Below are 20,183 nucleotides of genomic sequence, written 5' to 3' on the forward strand. Positions count from 1 at the left end.
CACCTATTGTTTTAATTTATTTGTCTTGATTCATAGTACAATGATTAAATTAATTAATGTTTGATATGAATTTAAGTATAGATACTACAAGTCTCAATAGTTAAGAATCCAAAAATATTTTGAAAACATTTCAAAAATTAAGACAAACATTCCTTACCCAGAAAAAGAAGAAGTAAGACAAACATTAAAACAATGAAAGTATATAAAGATATCTATATTTTTCAGAAACCCAGAAAAAAAAAAAAAGTTTGTGCACACTAATATACAAGTATTAGTACACAATATTTGGCCCTTCCATTCTCTACATAACCCTACATTTTGTTACTCTTTAATCATGATGCCTCTGACCACTTGTTTCTTACTCATGCCTCCGGCTCAAATTATTTATTATATTTTTTTTATATATTTTTAAAAAAAGATATGAATTAAGAGATGATTTAATTATTTAATTATTATTTACATCTTAAGATATAATATTTCTTTATTTGATATAATCTTTCTTTATTTTATATTTATTTTATCTACATAGAGGTGTATATATTTTTCGAGAACAAATACTACTAAAATAAATGAGATAAAAATAATAAATTTTATTCAAAATTTTAAAATAATAAATAATTTGAAATAACTATTTTTAAAATCATAATAAATAATTTTAAAAGGAAGGAGTAATAAATGAAATCTAATTTTGGGATTATAAGTACAACAAAAAGCAGCCGCAAGGTTACTATGACAAAACGCGTTAAATTAAACAATCAAATAATCATTGGGACCCCTCATTTCAGTAACAACTAACAACTCACAAATAGAGTAATTGCGTCATTTTTTGACCACCAACATATATATTCGCTTAATTTTATAAAGTGATCTAAATAGGTAAAGTATAAGTAAATATTATTTTAATCTTAAAGTTTGAGAGATTATTCTCGATTGATCCTTCATTTAAGTAAAAGTAATTTATCGGTTAGAAAATAAAAGATAACAAAAGTAAAAATATAATAAAAATATCAAATATTACCAGGACAGTAACTATTACAAAAAAAAGTGATAATTGAAGTGTAAAAAATAATAGATGGTAAAAGAAATCAAAGGATAAACAACTATAGAAGCAATACTATAACTATTAATAAGGATGGATAATAAGAGTATAAGACAACGACTTATTGCGACCTATATAAAAAATATATATGTTCATTTTATTTGTCCATTTTAACCGTTAAGAGAATTTTATTATTTTATTCAATACTACTTAATATTGAATAAGTACATAAAATAATAATTGTAGTCAAATATAGAATTTCAAAATATCACTAATAAGGTGAGTTTGATAAGATATACCTTTAATTAAAGTTCTTTTAAGGGATGTGGCAGATCAACAATAGCCAAGATATAAAATGGAAGGAACAATAGAAAAAAAAAGAAGCAATAACATCTTGAAACATTGCATTGAGAAGCTTTTAAAATTTATCAGCGGGGCTTGTCATTTTGAAGAGAAGTTATGCTAGAGTTAGTTATGTTTGGAATTAATTATTTTGTACATATTATTTTTTATTGCCTATTTGAATTGTATTACATAAATTTTTAAGAAGAAATTATTTATTTATAAAAATACTTTTCGATCACTTTATCTAGGAGAAAAAATATTTGAGGGATCTTAGGAATAGTTTTGTTATATTATGATAATTTATTCATGGGTAATTAATTTTGATATTATTATTTCACTCTTTGACAAAGATGATATTTGAGAAAATATCTCAAAAGGTCACTCAAGTATGTAAATTATTTGAGAAACTCACTCAACATGGTTTTATATCAATAAAGTCATTCAACTTATGAATTTTCTTTTAAAAAATCACTCAACCTAAACATTTTTCCTAAAAAATCATCATAACCAAAAGATAAAAGAGATAATTGCGCAAACTACCCTTCAAGTTTAGTTTTGTAATACTTACTTCCATTATAATTTATAATATTATGTTTATTTCTCTTATTTTATTAATTTTAAATAATTATTTTCTTAACCTAATTATTATTAACATAAAAATTTATGATTTAACTAAATTTTACTTTATCATATATTATTTAATTTAAATAATTTTATAACATCTTTTATTCAAGTTATCAAAAAAATCTAACTTTGCAAAACAAACTCATTTTTTATTCCATATAAATATGCATGTCACACTAAATAATACCATATTAAACAGTAATATCAAATATTCGACCCACGAATTAAAATGAAATTCTAATTTAAAACCACACAAACAGAACTACTAAAGGGATATTCAAAAACTAGTATCCAATATTTAGTTGAAATAATTTTTTGAAAAACTTTTGCCAGATGGGAAAAAAAAGAATGGTTCTTTTTTCTTAAAGAACATCTCGCAGGTTGACAAAGGAAGAAAAAGAGGGAAGAATTTGGTGGGGGAGGGTGGTTTATCTCAGCCTCATCCTGTCATTCATGTCCAATTTCAGTTGGGGTGATGATTCAGCTTTGGAGTCATTGAATTTGGATTTGTCCGGACTTATAATTTCATAGTGTTGGTGTATATGCATTTGATTAGCAAAATAAAATATTAAGTGCATATATTAGTGCGTATAAATTATGGTAAAATATGATGAAACCTGAGCCAAGTTGAATTAATGCTTAATGGTTGGACGATTGAGTTGATATTAATTAAGGTAAGACAATTATTAAAAATAAAATAAGAGAAATAAGCATAATATTATAAAGTACAATAGAAGTAAGTATTACAAAACTAATCTTAAAGGGTAGTTTGTGCAATTATTTTTTTTAATCTTTTGGCTATAATGATTTTCTAGAAAAATAATTTAAATTGAGTGATTTTATAAAAGAAAATTCGTAAAGTTGAGTGATTTTATTGATATAAAACCAAGTTGAATGACTTTCTCAAATAGTTTCACATACTTGAGTGACCTTTTGAGATATTTACTCGATGATATTTTATCTTGATACTAGTTATAATCATGATATAACTTATCCAAAAATTAGTAACTAAAAAAGGGATAAAACAATTCTAGATTTTTATATCAGGACTATAAATGTTTGTCCAACATATTTTACAACATATCAATCACAAACAAAAAAGAATTTTTATTTTTTGTCTTGAAAGGCTTTTTTTTTCAAAATGGAGTTAAACAAAAGCGAGAATCGGGTTTAACGGAATAGTATAATGGCCAGTAAAATGAAATGAGAATCATGCGATTTTGACTTTAAATTTTAGTGTAACTAAAAATACTACTCCATCATTTATAGCTAAAAATACTACTCCATCGTATATAGCTAATTTTATTATTTTATTCGACTAAAAATATTTTACACACTATCATATGGAGTAGATGATTTTTACCTTATGACAAATTGATACATCCGCTGACAAAAAATAACAAATTACCTTATAAAATTGATCGAGATATATATAAATAGATTCAGATATCATCGTTATTAAAAAAAAAAAGAAAACACAAGTGGGAATAACATCAATCATTTCATCATTTTATAGTGAACAATACGTATATTTGGAAACTATTACGCACCTAAACTTCTAGCATTATTTCATGATACTTTTGGCTAAAGGCATATACATGCATGTCATATCTGCAATTATAATCATTCATGGCATTTCATGAATAAAATTAGGCTTAAGTCATCCACGGCCCCTTAAACTGGCTTAAAGTTGTCCGTATAATTCATTTTGTCATCTCAACTAGGACTCTTACGGAGTCTTACCTATTAGATATTTTAATACTAACGAATATTTATCTATTGAACATAAAATGACAACTAGCTTTACAAATATTGTGCGTGTAATTCACACACATTGTCTTGAAAAAATCATGAATAGAATTACGACACGTGGCACATGGGTCCAAAATTTTAATTTTGAAAAATGAAAAATATTTTTAGCCTTTAATAATCTAGAAATATTAAATTGAAAAAAGAATAAAAGAGAAAATTTCTCCCCCTCACTTAACCCATTGCCCTTTCTTCTTCATCTTCTTCCCTGTCACTCCACCATGATTCCTTAACGGTAACAAAAAAAAGAAAATATCTCCCACCCAGCCCTAATACACCCACCTAATCTTTTGCCTTTTTTTTCTTCCCCTGTCACTCATTGTATTCTATTCTTCCTGTGATTATTGAAACTTTTGTGAAAATAATTGATGTCGATAAATTATTTCAAAATCGACGATGAAGAGAAATCAAAAGAATATCAATTTTTTATACTATTTTTAATAAGTTTAATGAATGGTGATGGTTGCTTGATTGGAGTTATTGAAAATAGAGATGCATGAATGTCGGCTAACTTTTTAACTCCAATAGTCCGATTATTTTCCTTTTTCTTGCAAATTCAATTAGTTTGTTTATAACCAAAAATGAAAAAAAAATAAGAAGAACAAAACAAAAGGCAGAGAATTTGAAGTCTTTAAAATGGTGGGTTGAAGAAGAAGAAGAGGACTTGTACATGGGTGTGGGGTTATTTTCTTTTATAAATAAAGAGATAAATGTTTAATTAAATGAGTTTTTAGTTATTTAATTAATACATGCCAAGTGTCAAAAAAATAAGCACTAATTTTTTTTATTTTTTATTTTTAAAAATCCATTCACGCACTCAACAGCAGTGAGTTATACTTATTTCGCCACATCAATATTTTGTGTTTAATAGGTATATGTTTTGAACAATTTAGATATTCAATAGGTAAGAGTCCTAGTTGAGATATCCAAGTGAATTATGCAAACAATTTTAAGGGGATGTAAATGGCTTAAGCCATAAAATTATATCAACACAAATAAGGACTTTGCCTCCTTGGGCTTAAATTCCCTAAAACAAGTCAAACAAATATTTTTATGATCCATTATACTTTTTAGCCTATATAGGTAAAAGTTTTGGGCAAAAAAATGTAATGGATACAACGAAATTACTAGCTAGAGTCATCATTGAACATAATGACCATACCATTACAAATAGCTATGATGGTGTGTAAAATATTAGTTCGAATGTATGCATAGACATTTAAAATTAGTACGATTTTAAATTTTGATATCTTATGTATAGACATGATCAACCAATCAATTTATTCAAAAACTTAATTGTACCTATTAAACACCAGATGCTAGGATAGTAAAAAATAAAACATTGCTCACTTTCTTTGAACGTTTTAAATTTTTTATATAAAAATAATTCGTGAACTAAATATTTCTTTTCAAAAAAATGGAGACTCATCACTGTCACTACTCTCTTTCTCTTTCACTCCCCATCTTCTCTCAATCAAATTTCATCACATGAATCAAAAAGATATGATATAAAATTAAAAAAAAATTTTAAAAAAAACGTTGGCTCTCTAGTTGGACGGTGGTAGCTGAAGAAAAAAAGGACGGTGGCAAACGGTGGCTCTGAAGAAACTAGATTTTTTAATTTACCACTTAAAAGTAGTTCTTTTTTTCTCATAATTATTTAGTCCTAATTTTGAACCCAAAATGTCATATGTAATCCGTCAATTCATTGTTTTGTTACAATATTGGTGAGTGTGTTATAAAAATATCTAATAGGTACTCCCTACGTTTCTTTTTAGTTCGTCACGTTGCATTTTTTGATAGTCAATTTAATTAATTTTTAAATTTAAATTAAATTATATTAACTCGACATTTATCCATAAAAAATTAGATATTCAAAAAATTATACAAAAATACTACAAAGTGACAATTTTTTTCATTTCAAAAATATATCTTTAAAACGTTAGTCAAAGTTCATATAATTTGACTATCAAAAAAAAAAAAATATGGCAACTAAAAAAACGAAGGGAATAATAATTTTTGAATTAATTGAGTATTCACTCTTGTATAAAGTATCTAATATCTAATAAAAATTCGTGTATTGTCTTTAGATGTCTCCACATATATTGAGCTAAACAAATTAAAAGATTTACTAGTATTCTAAAAATCTTTTTCATTCGAGAGAGCGCTATAGTAAGTTGACTAAATCTACTAACCTAACTAGTTTATTAAGAGTCGTATTATTTTAAGCAGCCTGAAAACTAAATTCACAGCTATTTTTGTCTCTATTTACACGTGAAAAGAGGCGGAAAATTTTGAAAGAAAAAGGGGTTATTATATATGATGACTTGTGACAACCTCACTTTTAACATACATATAATATATACCCAAAGAACAAAACGCTTCTAAATCCCTATAACTTCTTTTATAAGTAGTTGAATTTCAAAATTTAAATAATTTGTGGCCACAAGTAACTTTCAATTTTCAATATCACATGCTTCAATAAATAGTATTCAAGCTAAGTAAAAAATATGAGTTGTGTATGTTTTATACAAAAATAAAATCCATTGTTGATGATTAATAAAAATGTGATCTTTCAATAACTATGTTACTACTGTTAGATAAAATAGCCACACAAATCTAATAAACATATAAAAATTTCTACCGAGAAAAAAACTAGCATAATTTTTATTCCACAGAAACGAAAAAATTCCTATGGAAAAAGTGTTTTTTTTTTTTCTTTATGATAGTACAAGGTGAATTGCACCGACTAACAAAGTCACGGGTACAATAACTTATGGTGTATGGTGTTAATTAAAAACTATAACAATTTGAAAGGATGATGTTAATTACTCTTAATAAATGATTAAAATTTCAATAGTACATGTTTAGTGGTGATAAAATTATGATTAAAAAAGAAAGAATGAAAATGAAAGAAAGCGAGAGATATAAATAAAAAATATTTAAAAAAAAACAAAAAATAAAAGAAAGAACAAAAGCACCTCTAGTAAGGGTCCCATGCATTGTCTCCTTAGTGGACTGAAAGATGTGATTTTCATCTCTCTTTTTTTCTACAAACTGCACCCTTCCATTTTCTTTCCCTTATTCAGTATCCTCTTTCCAAAAAAATTAAAAATTAAAAAAAAATGAATCCTTCTACCATAGTCATGACAAAGGAACTGCCCGCTGGATCGTCACGATCCGGCGGTGAACAGTTACAAAATAATCCCGCACCATTGAGTCGGTACGAGTCACAAAAAAGGCGAGACTGGAACACTTTTGGTCAGTACTTGAAAAATCAAAGACCACCCGTTTCGTTATCACTGTGTAATTGCAATCATGTTCTAGAATTCCTTCGGTACCTAGACCAGTTCGGGAAGACTAAGGTTCACTTGCACGGATGCGTGTTTTTCGGACAACCTGATCCACCAGCACCTTGTACTTGTCCTTTAAGGCAAGCTTGGGGTAGCCTTGATGCTTTAATAGGGAGGCTTAGAGCTGCTTACGAAGAACACGGAGGGCCACCGGAGAATAATCCGTTTGGAAATGGCGCGATTCGCCTTTATTTGAGAGAGGTAAAAGAGTGTCAAGCTAAGGCAAGAGGGATTCCTTACAAGAAGAAGAAGAAAAGGAAGATCAATAATAATTCAATTAAGTCCATTGGTGCTGGTGCTAGTGCGGGTGCTGATCAACACAAGAATTTGATGCAAGCAAGCTAAATCGATCATATGGGTAAGTAATTTTCTTTGTTTTAGATCAGTATGGTAAATTATATGTATCATATATATATATGGACTTACTTCAATTTTAATTTGACTCTATTTCCTTACCGTATTCGTATAAACCTTATATGTATAAGTTACAAAGAATCGAATGATTTGCTTATTTCTATGAAGTTTGTTGTTGTAATATCAACATCTTTTCTTGAAAAGTAAAATTAGAAGAATTATAAGTACAAGTGATATTTTTATTATTGCCAAAGTGCAACTAATTTTCGATTAGACCTTGATGTCAAAGGTCATTTACTAAATCAAAATCCCTAAAACCCTGATCTTTATGGTCATAGTGAAGCAATTGAATTTGAGGAATAATATAGGAAAATTTCATCTCTATTTTCATTAATATTTGGGAGTATATGTATAGTAGGGTATGAATAGTGCATATTCTAGTAATCTTAGTATATAACAAATCTCTCTCATATTTCTTCCATTCTCTCTCTCTCTCATATCATGCAAAAACAGTTTATTAATTTCATAATTGAAACTTTTATTCTTCTAAATTTTGTAATCTTTTCAATATTTCTTGGCCCTTAAGAGATTTGGCAAGATTTTGTGTCTTAATGAGAAAACTATGTGATGGTTAGTTGGTTACTCTATATATATAGTTAGAGTAATTTTTGAAGTGGAAACAAAACTTATATTGTCTTGGACCATTTTAAATAATATAATTAATATAATTAAAAGAATCTTCTGTACATCACCAACAATCATATATGTATAATCATTACTACAAAAAGTTCCAAACGAATATACAGATAATATATATAAGCAGACATATTATGCTTGCCTTTTGTACGTAGGTTTTAGCATCAAGCCTTTTTCGTATTATTTGTCTGTAAATAGTCATATTTATTACTGTTAATTAAGAATATATTTTCAAGGTATACCTTGCTAGTTAGTCCTTTGTAGCTTGTTATGTTCAACTTCCTACTTAGGGAATGTCTCTCTTCTTCTTTGGGACTTTTATAACCTACACCCTTCTCGGAACATCTGGTGTATGGACAATTTAATATTGGGGGCCCAACATCAGGAAACAAGAATAACAGTTCCTCAACATCTGATGCATGAACAATTTAATATGGGGCCCAATATCATGAAACAAGAATTGGAATAGACTTTGCTCTCATACAATTTAAATATAAAATAGATCTTGATTGCATAATTTAACTTCAAAAACTAGCTCATGAGAGGATGATTGTCCAAGTCATACCAAAAAGACCGCTCATCCCTTAAACCACTGATGTGAGACTCTTCACATTCAAAATATATATATGAGATCTTTTGTAAATTTCAATTCTTTTTTCCCCTCGGATTTCTAAGTAAACAGCCTAATCACACCATTCTTCCATAGAATATGAGTTTACTACTGCACCTTAAGTTATTATACAATAATACCTGGATTCAAAAGTCAATTTTTTAGTGAATTTCTTAATATATATAGAGAGAGTCTGGGCAAAAGCTATTGGGTTCTCGTGAATTCATATCTTGTTCTGCCTCTAGTGTCCCCGTCTTCATTTGTTGTTTCATGTTTGAAGTGTGTATTGGGGTTTATTATGCATAGTCCCCTCACATTGCGGTTTTTTAGGGGGGAAAAATGTACCCGAGGCTAAGGTGTTCATTAATTTTTTTTGTGTAATTTGAAAGTAATTGTGAGTAAATTAAGTGACATTATATTCTATATGAGGTAAACATACATTTTCTCTGTTACTTTGATTTATTTCGATGGTTTCTTATATTTTTAGTGGTTTTCTTGATGGAATTTAATTTCTGCGTCATTATCATTTTAGTTTTAGTAATTAAAGCATTGAGACTTCTATAATCTCTTTTTTTCTTTTGGAGTTTTACATCTTTTATGGGATGAGAACATGAACTCCTTACATGGTCTCGAATAATCCTTTCCTAATAAGCTGAGGTTGATTTAGGCTTAAAGTCTATCCCTGACATTTTAACATATCATGGTAATGTTAAGTTTTCTTGATGGACTTCCTTCAACTTTATCATTTTATAATTAGCTTTAGAAATTTAAGCATAGGAACTTATTTCTACATACCCGATCATTTTCCTAGCTCATTAAACGTCCAAATAAAGTAATTGTTTTCTATTTATGTGAACATTTTTTACTAAGCACGTATTTTTTTAAAAGAATTTAAAAATTGTTTGGTATTTGTGGTCTAAATTCTTAAATATGACATGATGATATTTATGTAGTTATAAGAGCTTCTCATCAAAGGATACTTAAGTGGAAAGTTTTATTTAAATAGTTTCCAGATACTCCATTTTGAAGAAAAATTGACCTGGTGAATTTTTACACAACATGTTATGATGATCATTAGGGTTTGTGCCAAATTTTGAAGGATCACTAAGATCTGGCCACAAATCGCCAGAATTTTAGTCATGAATTCCAAAAAATTGTTATGATCCCTCAGGAATTGACAAGAAATCCTAACAAATCACCATAACTTGTTGCTTATTCTTGATCAATATCAAATAAGAAATCCTAACGAATCACCATAGAAACAAAGGCAAATTTGCATTGAGCATGTCTCTGCGCTTTCGTTAAAATACTCCATTTAATTTTAGGGTATGAGGACAAGATATTTATCACTAAATTCCATGTTAAGTTGAGTTATATTTAAAATTAGTTGAACAATTTATGAAAGTTAAAAAATTTACTGAAATGATTTATGAAGTTGCAACTGCTAAACTCACCTTCTCTATCACATTGAAAAAAATTATTCCTCTCAAAAAATATTTGTATACGAGATTTCGGAAAATACTAATTCTAATATAAGAAAATCTGATTTTCGTTTTAAAGGGAAAAAAAATGAACCTCATACAGCCCACAAAAATAACATACTGTAGTATGTACTTTATGTTCTTAGATGATGGAAAAGGAGATAGTGTTTATAAATCACTATGTATTTTCTTCAAAGATTCATTCTCCAATTTATTGATGCTTCGAAATGATAGTTTATAACTTTTAGTTTTTTCCAATTGACAATTTGTACATACTAAAAAAAATTATGAAAAATTACCTAACTACACATCTTTACTTACCATATTTTCTATTATTCCCTACCATTTTAAAAAATTACTAAAATTCCTTTTTTTAAAATTCTCTTCTTTCCAGATACATAACTTTCAATCTTTCCATAAAAAAAAAAAAAAAAAAAAAAAAAAAAACTTTCAATCTTTCAACTTCACTATTTTCTCCCTTTTTTCTTTCCTCTAATCACTCCACTATATTACCAGTTACCTTCATCAATCCTTTATTTTGAATTTTAAATATTCTCTCTCTGATTAATAATTTAAAGTTAATCAAAAGGTAGTTCTTTATTTATTTTTTTCTTTCCAATTCTTTTTTTTTTTTACAGATGAATCATGTGAATATTGGGGTAATTTTTCATACACAAAGACAAGTGTTTTACTGTTAGAGAGATGATTAGAATGTAGACTCAATAAACCACCTGTATATGGACATGACAAAACAAACATGGAGAAAATTAGGACAAAAACGAAGTATAAAAAGTGTCACTTATATATATGGGTATGTATCATATGTATGTGCAGTACTATTTTATAACTAAATCATTATTTATCATATTCATAATTTTTTTTTGTATATGATACATAGCTACACCAAATTATACGGGCATGATACATAAATATTAATTTATACTAAATGTATCAATCTCAAACCAAACAACTTATGGACAACAATTACATGTTTGATGTATCCCGTAACAATACAATACTTATCAATTTAAACGAGATACATAAACAGTAATGTATCATGCTCAATTTTTTTAGATATAATAAGTAAATTCGAATTTATACTAAATGTATCAATTACATAGCAACTACCACATGATAATGTATCGATCTCAAATCTAACATCTTATGGGCAACAATTACTTATTTAATGTATCTTGTATGTACAATACTTATCAATTTAAACGAGATACACAAATAATAATGTATCATGCATTAATTTTTTTAGATATGATATGTAAATTCGAATTTATACTAAATGTATCAATTACATAGCAATTACCACACGATAATGTATCGATCTCAAATCTAACATCTTATGAACACAATTATTTATTTAATGTATCTAGTATAAATACAATATTTATCAATATAAACAAGATACATAACTAGTAAAATGCTAAGTAGCAAAGATATTCATAATGCATCATAAGATAAAGGGTATGTGACGGTAACAATTTACAAGCACTTAAATTGCTTTGGCTTAGAACTATGAGCTATGTTTGAAGCTTTAATTATCTACAGACTACAATAGAGAAAATTAAACAAGTCATCAGTGGTATTGGTGGTCGAGTTATGGCGTCTTGTGGTTCCCCTACTGTTGATTCCTCTTCAAAACAGGACAAAGAAAATAGTGCAGAAACAAACATAGTCATCCAAATTTTATTTTTTTCGATAATTTTGAATCAAAATTGAAAGGATCTTCAATAAACTAGGAGAAGAATTTTGAATCTCAAAATTTCAACAATTTTGAATCAAAATTGAAAGGATCTTCGATGAACTGGAGAAGAAAGAATCTTGAATCTCAATTTTTTTTTACAATCTTGAATCAAAATTGAAAGGATCTTCGATGAACTTGAAGATTCAAAAGGAAATCGTTTGCCCAACAACAATTTCATCACTTTTGTATTCTTCATAACTCACCTCGCTTACCCAAAATTTCAAAAGAAGTTTTTTAATCAAATCTGAAAGGTTTCTTCGTTGATGGGGGAGCAATTTGAAGTTTTGAATTTCTTTGTTCTAATAGGATTTGCCTATGTATGATTGAGAGTAAGAAGAAACGTAAGCATAATTTATGGGATTTAATTAATTTTCAAATTTTTTTTTCTTTTTAGCGCAATAGAAAGATTCTTCTTGTATTAGAATTAATGTATCCGGATGGTGAATTAATGTATCCAGATGATGAATTATGTATCCAGAAGGTACAAATTTTAAGGGATTATTATAATTAGAAAAAGAGTAGGGATAGAATGTAATTTACTCTTTACACTATGAGATTTAGGTAAGTTATACAAAAATTATTATCCAACTACTGATTTTGATAAATTTATTTGAATGCAAAAAGTTAAAGATCTTGAACTTGGATATATAATTTCCTGAACTTTGATGCCAAATTGAATATGTTTGCTTTTCAATTTGTACAATGTTAGAGAATTCATTGTTATTTGAGCCCTTGTTATTAGTAAAACATGTGAATTAACAAAAGTTACAGAAAGAGAGGTATTTGAACACTCAACTAAGGTAATCTAAAGATACTTGGTAAGTCGAGAACTTTTGATGCCTCTTGCTCCATGTACAAAATTTTAAGTTCAACAAACTTTACTTTGACCTTGAAGGTTCACCTATGGGGTAACTTAGGGTCAAAATTTTAAGTACACCCATTCCATAGTTATATGAATATAATTCCTGAAGATATATATACTCTTAGGTCTTAGCCCATATGATCCTTTTGCAAAGGGTCTCACACTATTAAGATTTTTTTCATCCACTCAGGCTTTCACCTCTCGTTGTGGTGGGGGGTTGGACCCGTACCCTTACCTTGGATATTATTTAATTAAAAGAATACAAAAGGAGATCTAACCTTTATAATTGCGGAGAGGCTTCAGGAAAGCAATAAGCTCAAATTTAAAGATAGACAAAAGAAACTATCATTTATATAAGATAACCGGAGGTTTTAGAGTTCGATTGCACAATATAATGTACATTCAATTTTTCAGAAGACTGAGTAACATCTCCATGAACCATAACAAAGTGAATGATCAGGGAGGATTAAAAGATTGTTCAACTGTTGTAAGTTGCTTCCTTTTTTCTTTTTTCTATTTTTACTTTCCACGTGGGACTTTGTTCACACACATACGTAACGTCCCTCTTGAACTAAGTTCCACATAACCCATTATCATTCATGGGTGAATTGACAAATTGCAATCAATTGATGCAAAGACGAGTGAGATAGAGCTAGACTAGTTGCATTTAATTTGTGGAAGACATAAAGAGATGAACAAAAGAAGTATATATCTTTTCACTGTTTCAGCCGTTCTCAACATTATTCTTTTTTTTTTAACTCGCACGTCTAAAATATGAAAGTAGAGAAAATAAAAGATTAAGAATGAAGATATTTGGAATAAGGTGGGAGTGTACTCAGTGGTAAATAAGATGAAGGAGGCAAGGTTGAGATGACTCGGGCATGTGAAGAGAAAATGCAAAGATGCCTCGATGAGGAGGTGAGACTCTGGCTATGGTGGATATGAGAAGAGGTTAAGGTAGGCCAAAGAAGTATTAGTATGGGGAGAGGTGAATAGATTAGACATGGCACACATATGTAGCTTACCGAAGACATGCCCCTAGATAGGAGGATTAGGGTAGAATTAAAGTTAATATGCATAGTCGAGTGTTGTCTAGTTTTCTGTATCATTATTGTTACTATTATTCTAATTATACTGTCTTATTCTTTGATTTTATTACTTTTAGTTGTTTTATTTGCCTCGATTATCGTATTATTTTATTGTTGATTGTTCTCGTCTACATTAATGTCAGCATAGTTTGTTTCACTATTGTATTTCCTTTCAATACTTGGTTTTAATATGCTTTATATGAGTCGAGAGTCCATCGAGATCAATTTCTCTACCTTCATAAGGTAGGGATAAGGCTCCTCAGACTCCACTTATGGAATACACCGGATATGTTGTTGTTGTAAGTACTCTTCAAATTCTACTGACAATTTATACAGATATATCTAGTTTATTTATATCTAGCCACTGCTATAATCAGTTATATTGTATTGATAGTATAAAATTTCTTTATTGTTTGGGACGGATGGAGTAATGAACATTCAATGTTGAATTGTTTAATGTTTTTTCTTTAATTTCATCTTTTTGTTTTTCTGGATATTTCTTACTTTATGCTTACCAAATTTATTGCAGATATATAGGGTGGTCACATGAATTGGATATATCTTAAGTAGATATATAGAAGATGATGCTGCCTGCCACAAGACAAATATGTACCTCAATATACTAGCTATCTAGCTAGTTAAGTTTTCTTATTAAGTTATTATTATTATATTATATATATACATACTGAAGTCTTAGTCTTTAATAACTTAGTTAGATAATCAGTTTCTTTCAATCAAATAACTTCTTTTGGAAATTTGTTAAAGGGATTTCTCCTCTGCTGTAAATTAAATTACTTCTCAGCTATTTTTATAAATATACTTTGCATCAATTTCAGCAGGAGTCATATATAATAGTTGTAGTATTTCAGTTTTTTCTCAGCACTTGGTTCTTTCTTTCTTTCTTTTCTTATATATAATAAGAGTACAATTCTTTTGTGGATCTGTAGTATGTATTGATCCAGGGCGGAGCCACCGTTCGAGTTACAATTTCAGTAGAACTCAAAAACATTAGCTCAAACTCTGTATTTGTATGTAAATAATCTATCCAGAATCGAACAAGTAAAAGCAATTGTGATTCAAAATTCATAAACTAAAAGTTTTAACTCTGCATGTGTATTTTGTGGAGCATGACTTATAACAAATGGCCAAGAAAGATATGCATTTTTTTGGGGGGGACTTCTCTTTTCTAAATTAATAGATTCTGCAGGTACATTAAGTGCATTTTTTATTCATCATATTTTGACAAAAGTTACATTATTATTACTGAAATTTAAAAAAAAAATACAAAATGCTTGCTTGATATAAATACAAATCAGTAATAACTTCATCTACTTTGAGATCTTGATGTAGCCAACATGGGAGGAATTTTCCACTTTAACCAAAGCCCCTAGCTCAGGTACAACCAAGCACTTTGATGACTCTTGTTTGTAGAAAATGCCCACACATTTGCAATCTTTGTTGCACCTATTTTTGCATTCACTTATTTTCATAGGCCCAACTCCATTATAATCACTAGTAAAATGTTCAACTCCTTCCACCTTATAATAGTCCACATTTAATCCTCCCCTACATACTGGCAACTTTGGTGGTGCACATCCCTTACTCCACCCAATCAAGCCTCGAGGGCTCGGACACGCCACACACTGGCTGTCCTCGCAAACGCCTGATGACCCACACCTCCTCGGTAGCTTGCATTCACTTTTTCCATTGTTGTCCCTATCGAGAAGTCGATATGTGACTTCCCATGCTAGCTCCCCAATCAACATTTGGTTCATAAGTGTACATTCTTAAATTACCATCCATATCAACTCTAAACATAGTGTATGTACTATTGTATTTGGGCCTAGTAAATATAGATGTGCCAGAGCTAGGAGAATTGGTCATGTTGATCCTAAATCCTAGCTCAAAAGCATAATTTTCACCATATTCTGGCTCACAATAGAAATCAAAATTGGCTAAAGAGCCTTTCCCATTACCAAAATCATCTGATTTGAAATATGGTAAAGGCTTTTGTGAATTTACACTTGTATAATACATGGCCCAATGTCTCCCTTCTAGGACAAAACTAAAAGGTCCATCAACAGGTTCTTTACTGGACTTTCTACTAACAATCTTAGATGGGCCTTTAGCCCTTAAACTTTGGCCCACCAAAAGTGTATCCGTTGGGTGATCAAAACTTTGCCAAACAAATCTATCATTTTTGTCATGTAAAACCAAGTTGCCATTAGGCAAAAGTTTTAGCCCAGTTACACCTTTGTTGACAGTATTGGTATGCCAAGCTACCGTGCCATCGACATCAGTTAGTACCAAACGTTAGAGTGGCGTTTTCGCGGACAGGCTTACCACGATTAGCCTCCCAGACCCATCGCATAATGGACTCAGATCTACGATGACCCATTCGTAGCCCAAGTATGAAGGTGTTTGGAGTAGAATTGAAGAAACAAAGGGTGAAAGGGAAGTTGACAATGTCCAACACACGATAATCTGCAAAATATTCAACGGAGTATTCGCCAAATGAGCCTTCATTTATGTACTTGAAGGTTTTGGAAGGAGGAACATTAGCTAATGTTACTATGAATAAGGAACAAAGTGTTATTACAAGCAAAGAAGAATGTGAAGACATTGTTTTTTGTTTTGTGAATGAACAATTTTTGAGTTACTATATTTATACTAATAAAAAATTGTTTAATGCTATATCTTATCCAGTGGATCAACATACCCATGTATTTGACAAGGCAATTGTTGACTTTGACAAATTCATCATTGATCAAACTTAAACAACACACTTTTGAATCCACTATTAATTAATTTCTTTTCACAAATTAATGGTTTTAGACCTTTTGGTTCTGGTCAATGAACCAGTTATATATAACTTTTTATTTTAAAAAGAAATCCTTATTGGAAGAACATTAATGGCTAAAGTTGGATCTAGCTATAGAAGCATCCACGCATGGTTGACATTTAAATTATACTATATACTAGTGATGGCTAGCTATGTGCTTACGTTATATAGTCCTGGTACTTATTAATTAGTTGGATGACATTAATGTTCAATTTAATGGAGTTCATCGTACGTTTTCTTAAGAAAATATGTCGAATCATGCTGTTGAACTTTTAATTGCTCTACAATACAAACATTCAAATTTTCTCAATCCTTTAATAGTGATATATGTAGGCGGCAAAGTTCATGCAGTTTGGTTTATTTTCAAAGCGAAATCAATATTAAAAAATTTAGATATGTGAAAACTATATGAAAAATACTATGAATTATAGTGATATGATGAAAAAACACATTTTAAAATGTTGGTCTAAAGAAACGTACGGAGGGAGTAATTTGTAGAGATGGAATATAATTATCAAAAACATAGGGAACCCTACAAGTATTTGGATGTACATATAAAGTTGGCCTGTAATTCTGTGTGGTACACTTTTTGTGCCATCAAATATTAGCTGTGAAAGTTTTTCAGTGAAATTTAGTGTATGCCATTTGGTTGGTCAAGGGATACTGTTGCATGTACGTAGATCAGACAACTTTGATGAGATCGAGTGGTCCTTTAGAGCGCTGCACATTTTGTTTGAACAAGTAATTTGAATTTCTTAAATTACATTTTTTATTTTCTCATAAATATAAAAACTCCATACTATGTGAAAACTATCAATTGTAGTATATATAGCTGCTAATATATCTGCACATATTTATACAAGCATGGAAACATTGAATATGTAGGTATAAATTATATACATATTAGTAACTAGTAAGAAAGGACCACACAAGAAATGGGAGTCATAATATATGAGTTATGACACTTTTTTTTTTTGGAGAAATTAGTTATATCGATCTACCACGTACGTCTTTAATTTCTACACTTTCGTGTAAAAGGAAGCCATCATTGAGTATGCTTTTCTTAATTATTAATTATATGTATATAGGTCTACGTATTGTAAAAGGTTCATGATAATCATATTGTTTAAAGCAATTAATGTTCTTCTGTCGCACTTTGGAAGAAAATATAGTTTTTAATGGCTGGAGTCTATAGTGACCTTAATCTTTTGCACTAGCATATACAAAAATATACACAGTGTGATCTGTCGAAGCCAAATTTATTTTTCATAAGGTTAGTTGAGTCACGTACAACGTGATGTCCAATAAAACACAAGGAAGTTTACAAAAAAAAAAAAAACATGTTTTTTCGAAATTGAACTCTAGTCTAAACATGTTTGGCCATGAAGTACAAAATTCAACTTATTTCTAAGAATTTGAAAACAATAAAAAAGTGTGGCGCCATAAATTTTTCACTTTAAAATAAATATTTTTTTAAAAAAATTTCACAATGAAACATTGTCAAAGGCCCGCTTAATTTAACTATTCATCCGTAAAGAAAAACAGGGAAATTTATATAAAATTACGTTACCAAGATATCTTCTTCTTCTTCTTTTTTTAAAAAAAGGTACAATTTCAGTAAAATAAATCAAGGTGCCTATTGGGGTCTTTTCAGGGAATGGAGTGTGGGGGAGAAGAAGACAATTTCAATAAGTAAGAGAAATCAGCAGGGCCTATTTAATTTGTGCCCTTCACAACTGTGTTGGGATACTAATTTATTAGAAAACCCTAGAGAAAATGATCAAAATGGTCTTTGATGCATTGGGGTTGTTTTATTTTGGTCCTTAATATATTCTAGGTGATTGAAATAGTCCTACATGTATGATAAAATGTGTTCAATTTAATCTTTTATCCTAAACTTAACAATTTATCCCCAAAAACTGTTAAATATAACTGTGGGACCCATATAATTTACAAAATTCATCATTTTTACTATTTTTATTATCTCAAAGAAAGAGTTTCATGAATTTTAAAACATCATTTTCTCTAACATCTAACCACACAATTACAAAATAATTATTCTAAAAAGGTTTAATGAAATGGATAGTCAATGAAATGGATCGTCAAGTAAAAGGAAAGGAACAAAGAGAGAAAAAGAGGCAACTTTTTCATCAAATTCCAATAAAAGATCCATCAGTTTTCCACGCAGATCACATCCAGCTATACAGAATATTGAAGAGAAGCTTAACAAGCTTAAAACTTGGGAATTATCTGCTTCACCAACTGCACAAGCTGTTTATAATGGTCTAGTTGGTTTTGGGGAGGTGCATAAGTGTATGTGTGATCTTCTAAACTTGCCCCTGACACTTCAATCCCTTTCTCAGTGCCAAAATAAGAAATGGGTCGATGAAATCTTGGATAAATCTGTTTCTTGATATTTCTTGACGTTTCATTTCATTCAACCTTTTTACAATAATTATTTTGTAATTGTGTGGTTAGATGTTAGAGAAAATGATGTTTTAGAATTCATGAAACTCTTTCTTTGAGTTAATAAAGATGATAAAAATAGTGGATTTTCTAAGTTATGTGGGCCCACAATTATATTTAACAGTTTTTGGGAGTAAATTGTTAAGTTTAAGGTAAAAGACTAAATTGAACACATTTTGTCATACATGAAGGACTATTTCAATCACCTAAAATATATTAAGGACCAAAATAAAGCAACCCCAATACATTAAGGACCATTTTGATCATTTTCTCGAAAACCCTACAACAACAAAAAATTCTCCAAAATAGTGTCTCCTATGACGAAAAAATTAAGTATAAAGTACGGAAACCTAATAATTTGGGCATTAATTACATTCTATTTCGAAAGTTTTTCAAATTACAATAATATTGAATTTTTCAAAATTCGTGGATACATTGCTCCTTCACCCGATACACAACAAACGATATATAAGTTATGTATCAGATACATAATTATAAACCAGATTCATACTGATTTAGGTTTGAAATAATTGAAGTTTTTTTTATCAACAATAACATTTGTACCATACATTATACACAAAGAAAATTGTAATGTATCTGATGGAGGTGGAATGATGTATCAGGATGTTAAGAGAGAGAAGGAAAAAGGGGAATTTTTGTAATTAATTTTAATAATATGAATTTTTAGAGATTATGCTATCTTAAATCGTTTAATTACGTAATTTTCCCAAAAAATAAGGGAAAATGCATAAGTACCCCCCCAGCCTATACCCGAAATCCCAGAGACACACCTAACCTTTACTAATGTCCTATTACCCCCCCGAACTTATTTTTTAATTAATTGTTTACCACTTTTCG

General features: G+C 29.4%; 1 protein-coding gene and 1 pseudogene across 1 annotated transcript; one reads left to right on the forward strand and one right to left on the reverse strand.

The window, feature by feature from the left end:
- The first annotated feature begins 6,875 nt into the window (after positions 1–6,875).
- LOC125849440 (protein LIGHT-DEPENDENT SHORT HYPOCOTYLS 10-like) lies at positions 6,876–14,847 on the forward strand. Its single transcript, XM_049529525.1, has 2 exons — positions 6,876–7,528; positions 14,547–14,847. The coding sequence occupies exon 1, from the start codon at positions 6,943–6,945 to the stop codon at positions 7,513–7,515; it is 573 nt and encodes a 190-aa protein (XP_049385482.1). The 5' UTR covers positions 6,876–6,942; the 3' UTR covers positions 7,516–7,528; positions 14,547–14,847.
- A 475-nt stretch (positions 14,848–15,322) lies between these two features.
- Positions 15,323–16,671, reverse strand: LOC125848531 (epidermis-specific secreted glycoprotein EP1-like; annotated as a pseudogene).
- Positions 16,672–20,183: the final 3,512 nt, after the last annotated feature.

Source organism: Solanum stenotomum, chromosome 12 (genome assembly GCF_019186545.1).
Source record: "Solanum stenotomum isolate F172 chromosome 12, ASM1918654v1, whole genome shotgun sequence".
In the NCBI taxonomy this organism is placed as follows: Eukaryota; Viridiplantae; Streptophyta; class Magnoliopsida; order Solanales; family Solanaceae; genus Solanum; species Solanum stenotomum.

What these genes read in the sequence shown, in the direction of transcription:
- LOC125849440 (XM_049529525.1), top strand. Translation starts at nt 6,943, where the DNA reads ATGAATCCTTCTACCATAGTCATGACAAAGGAACTGCCCGCTGGATCG.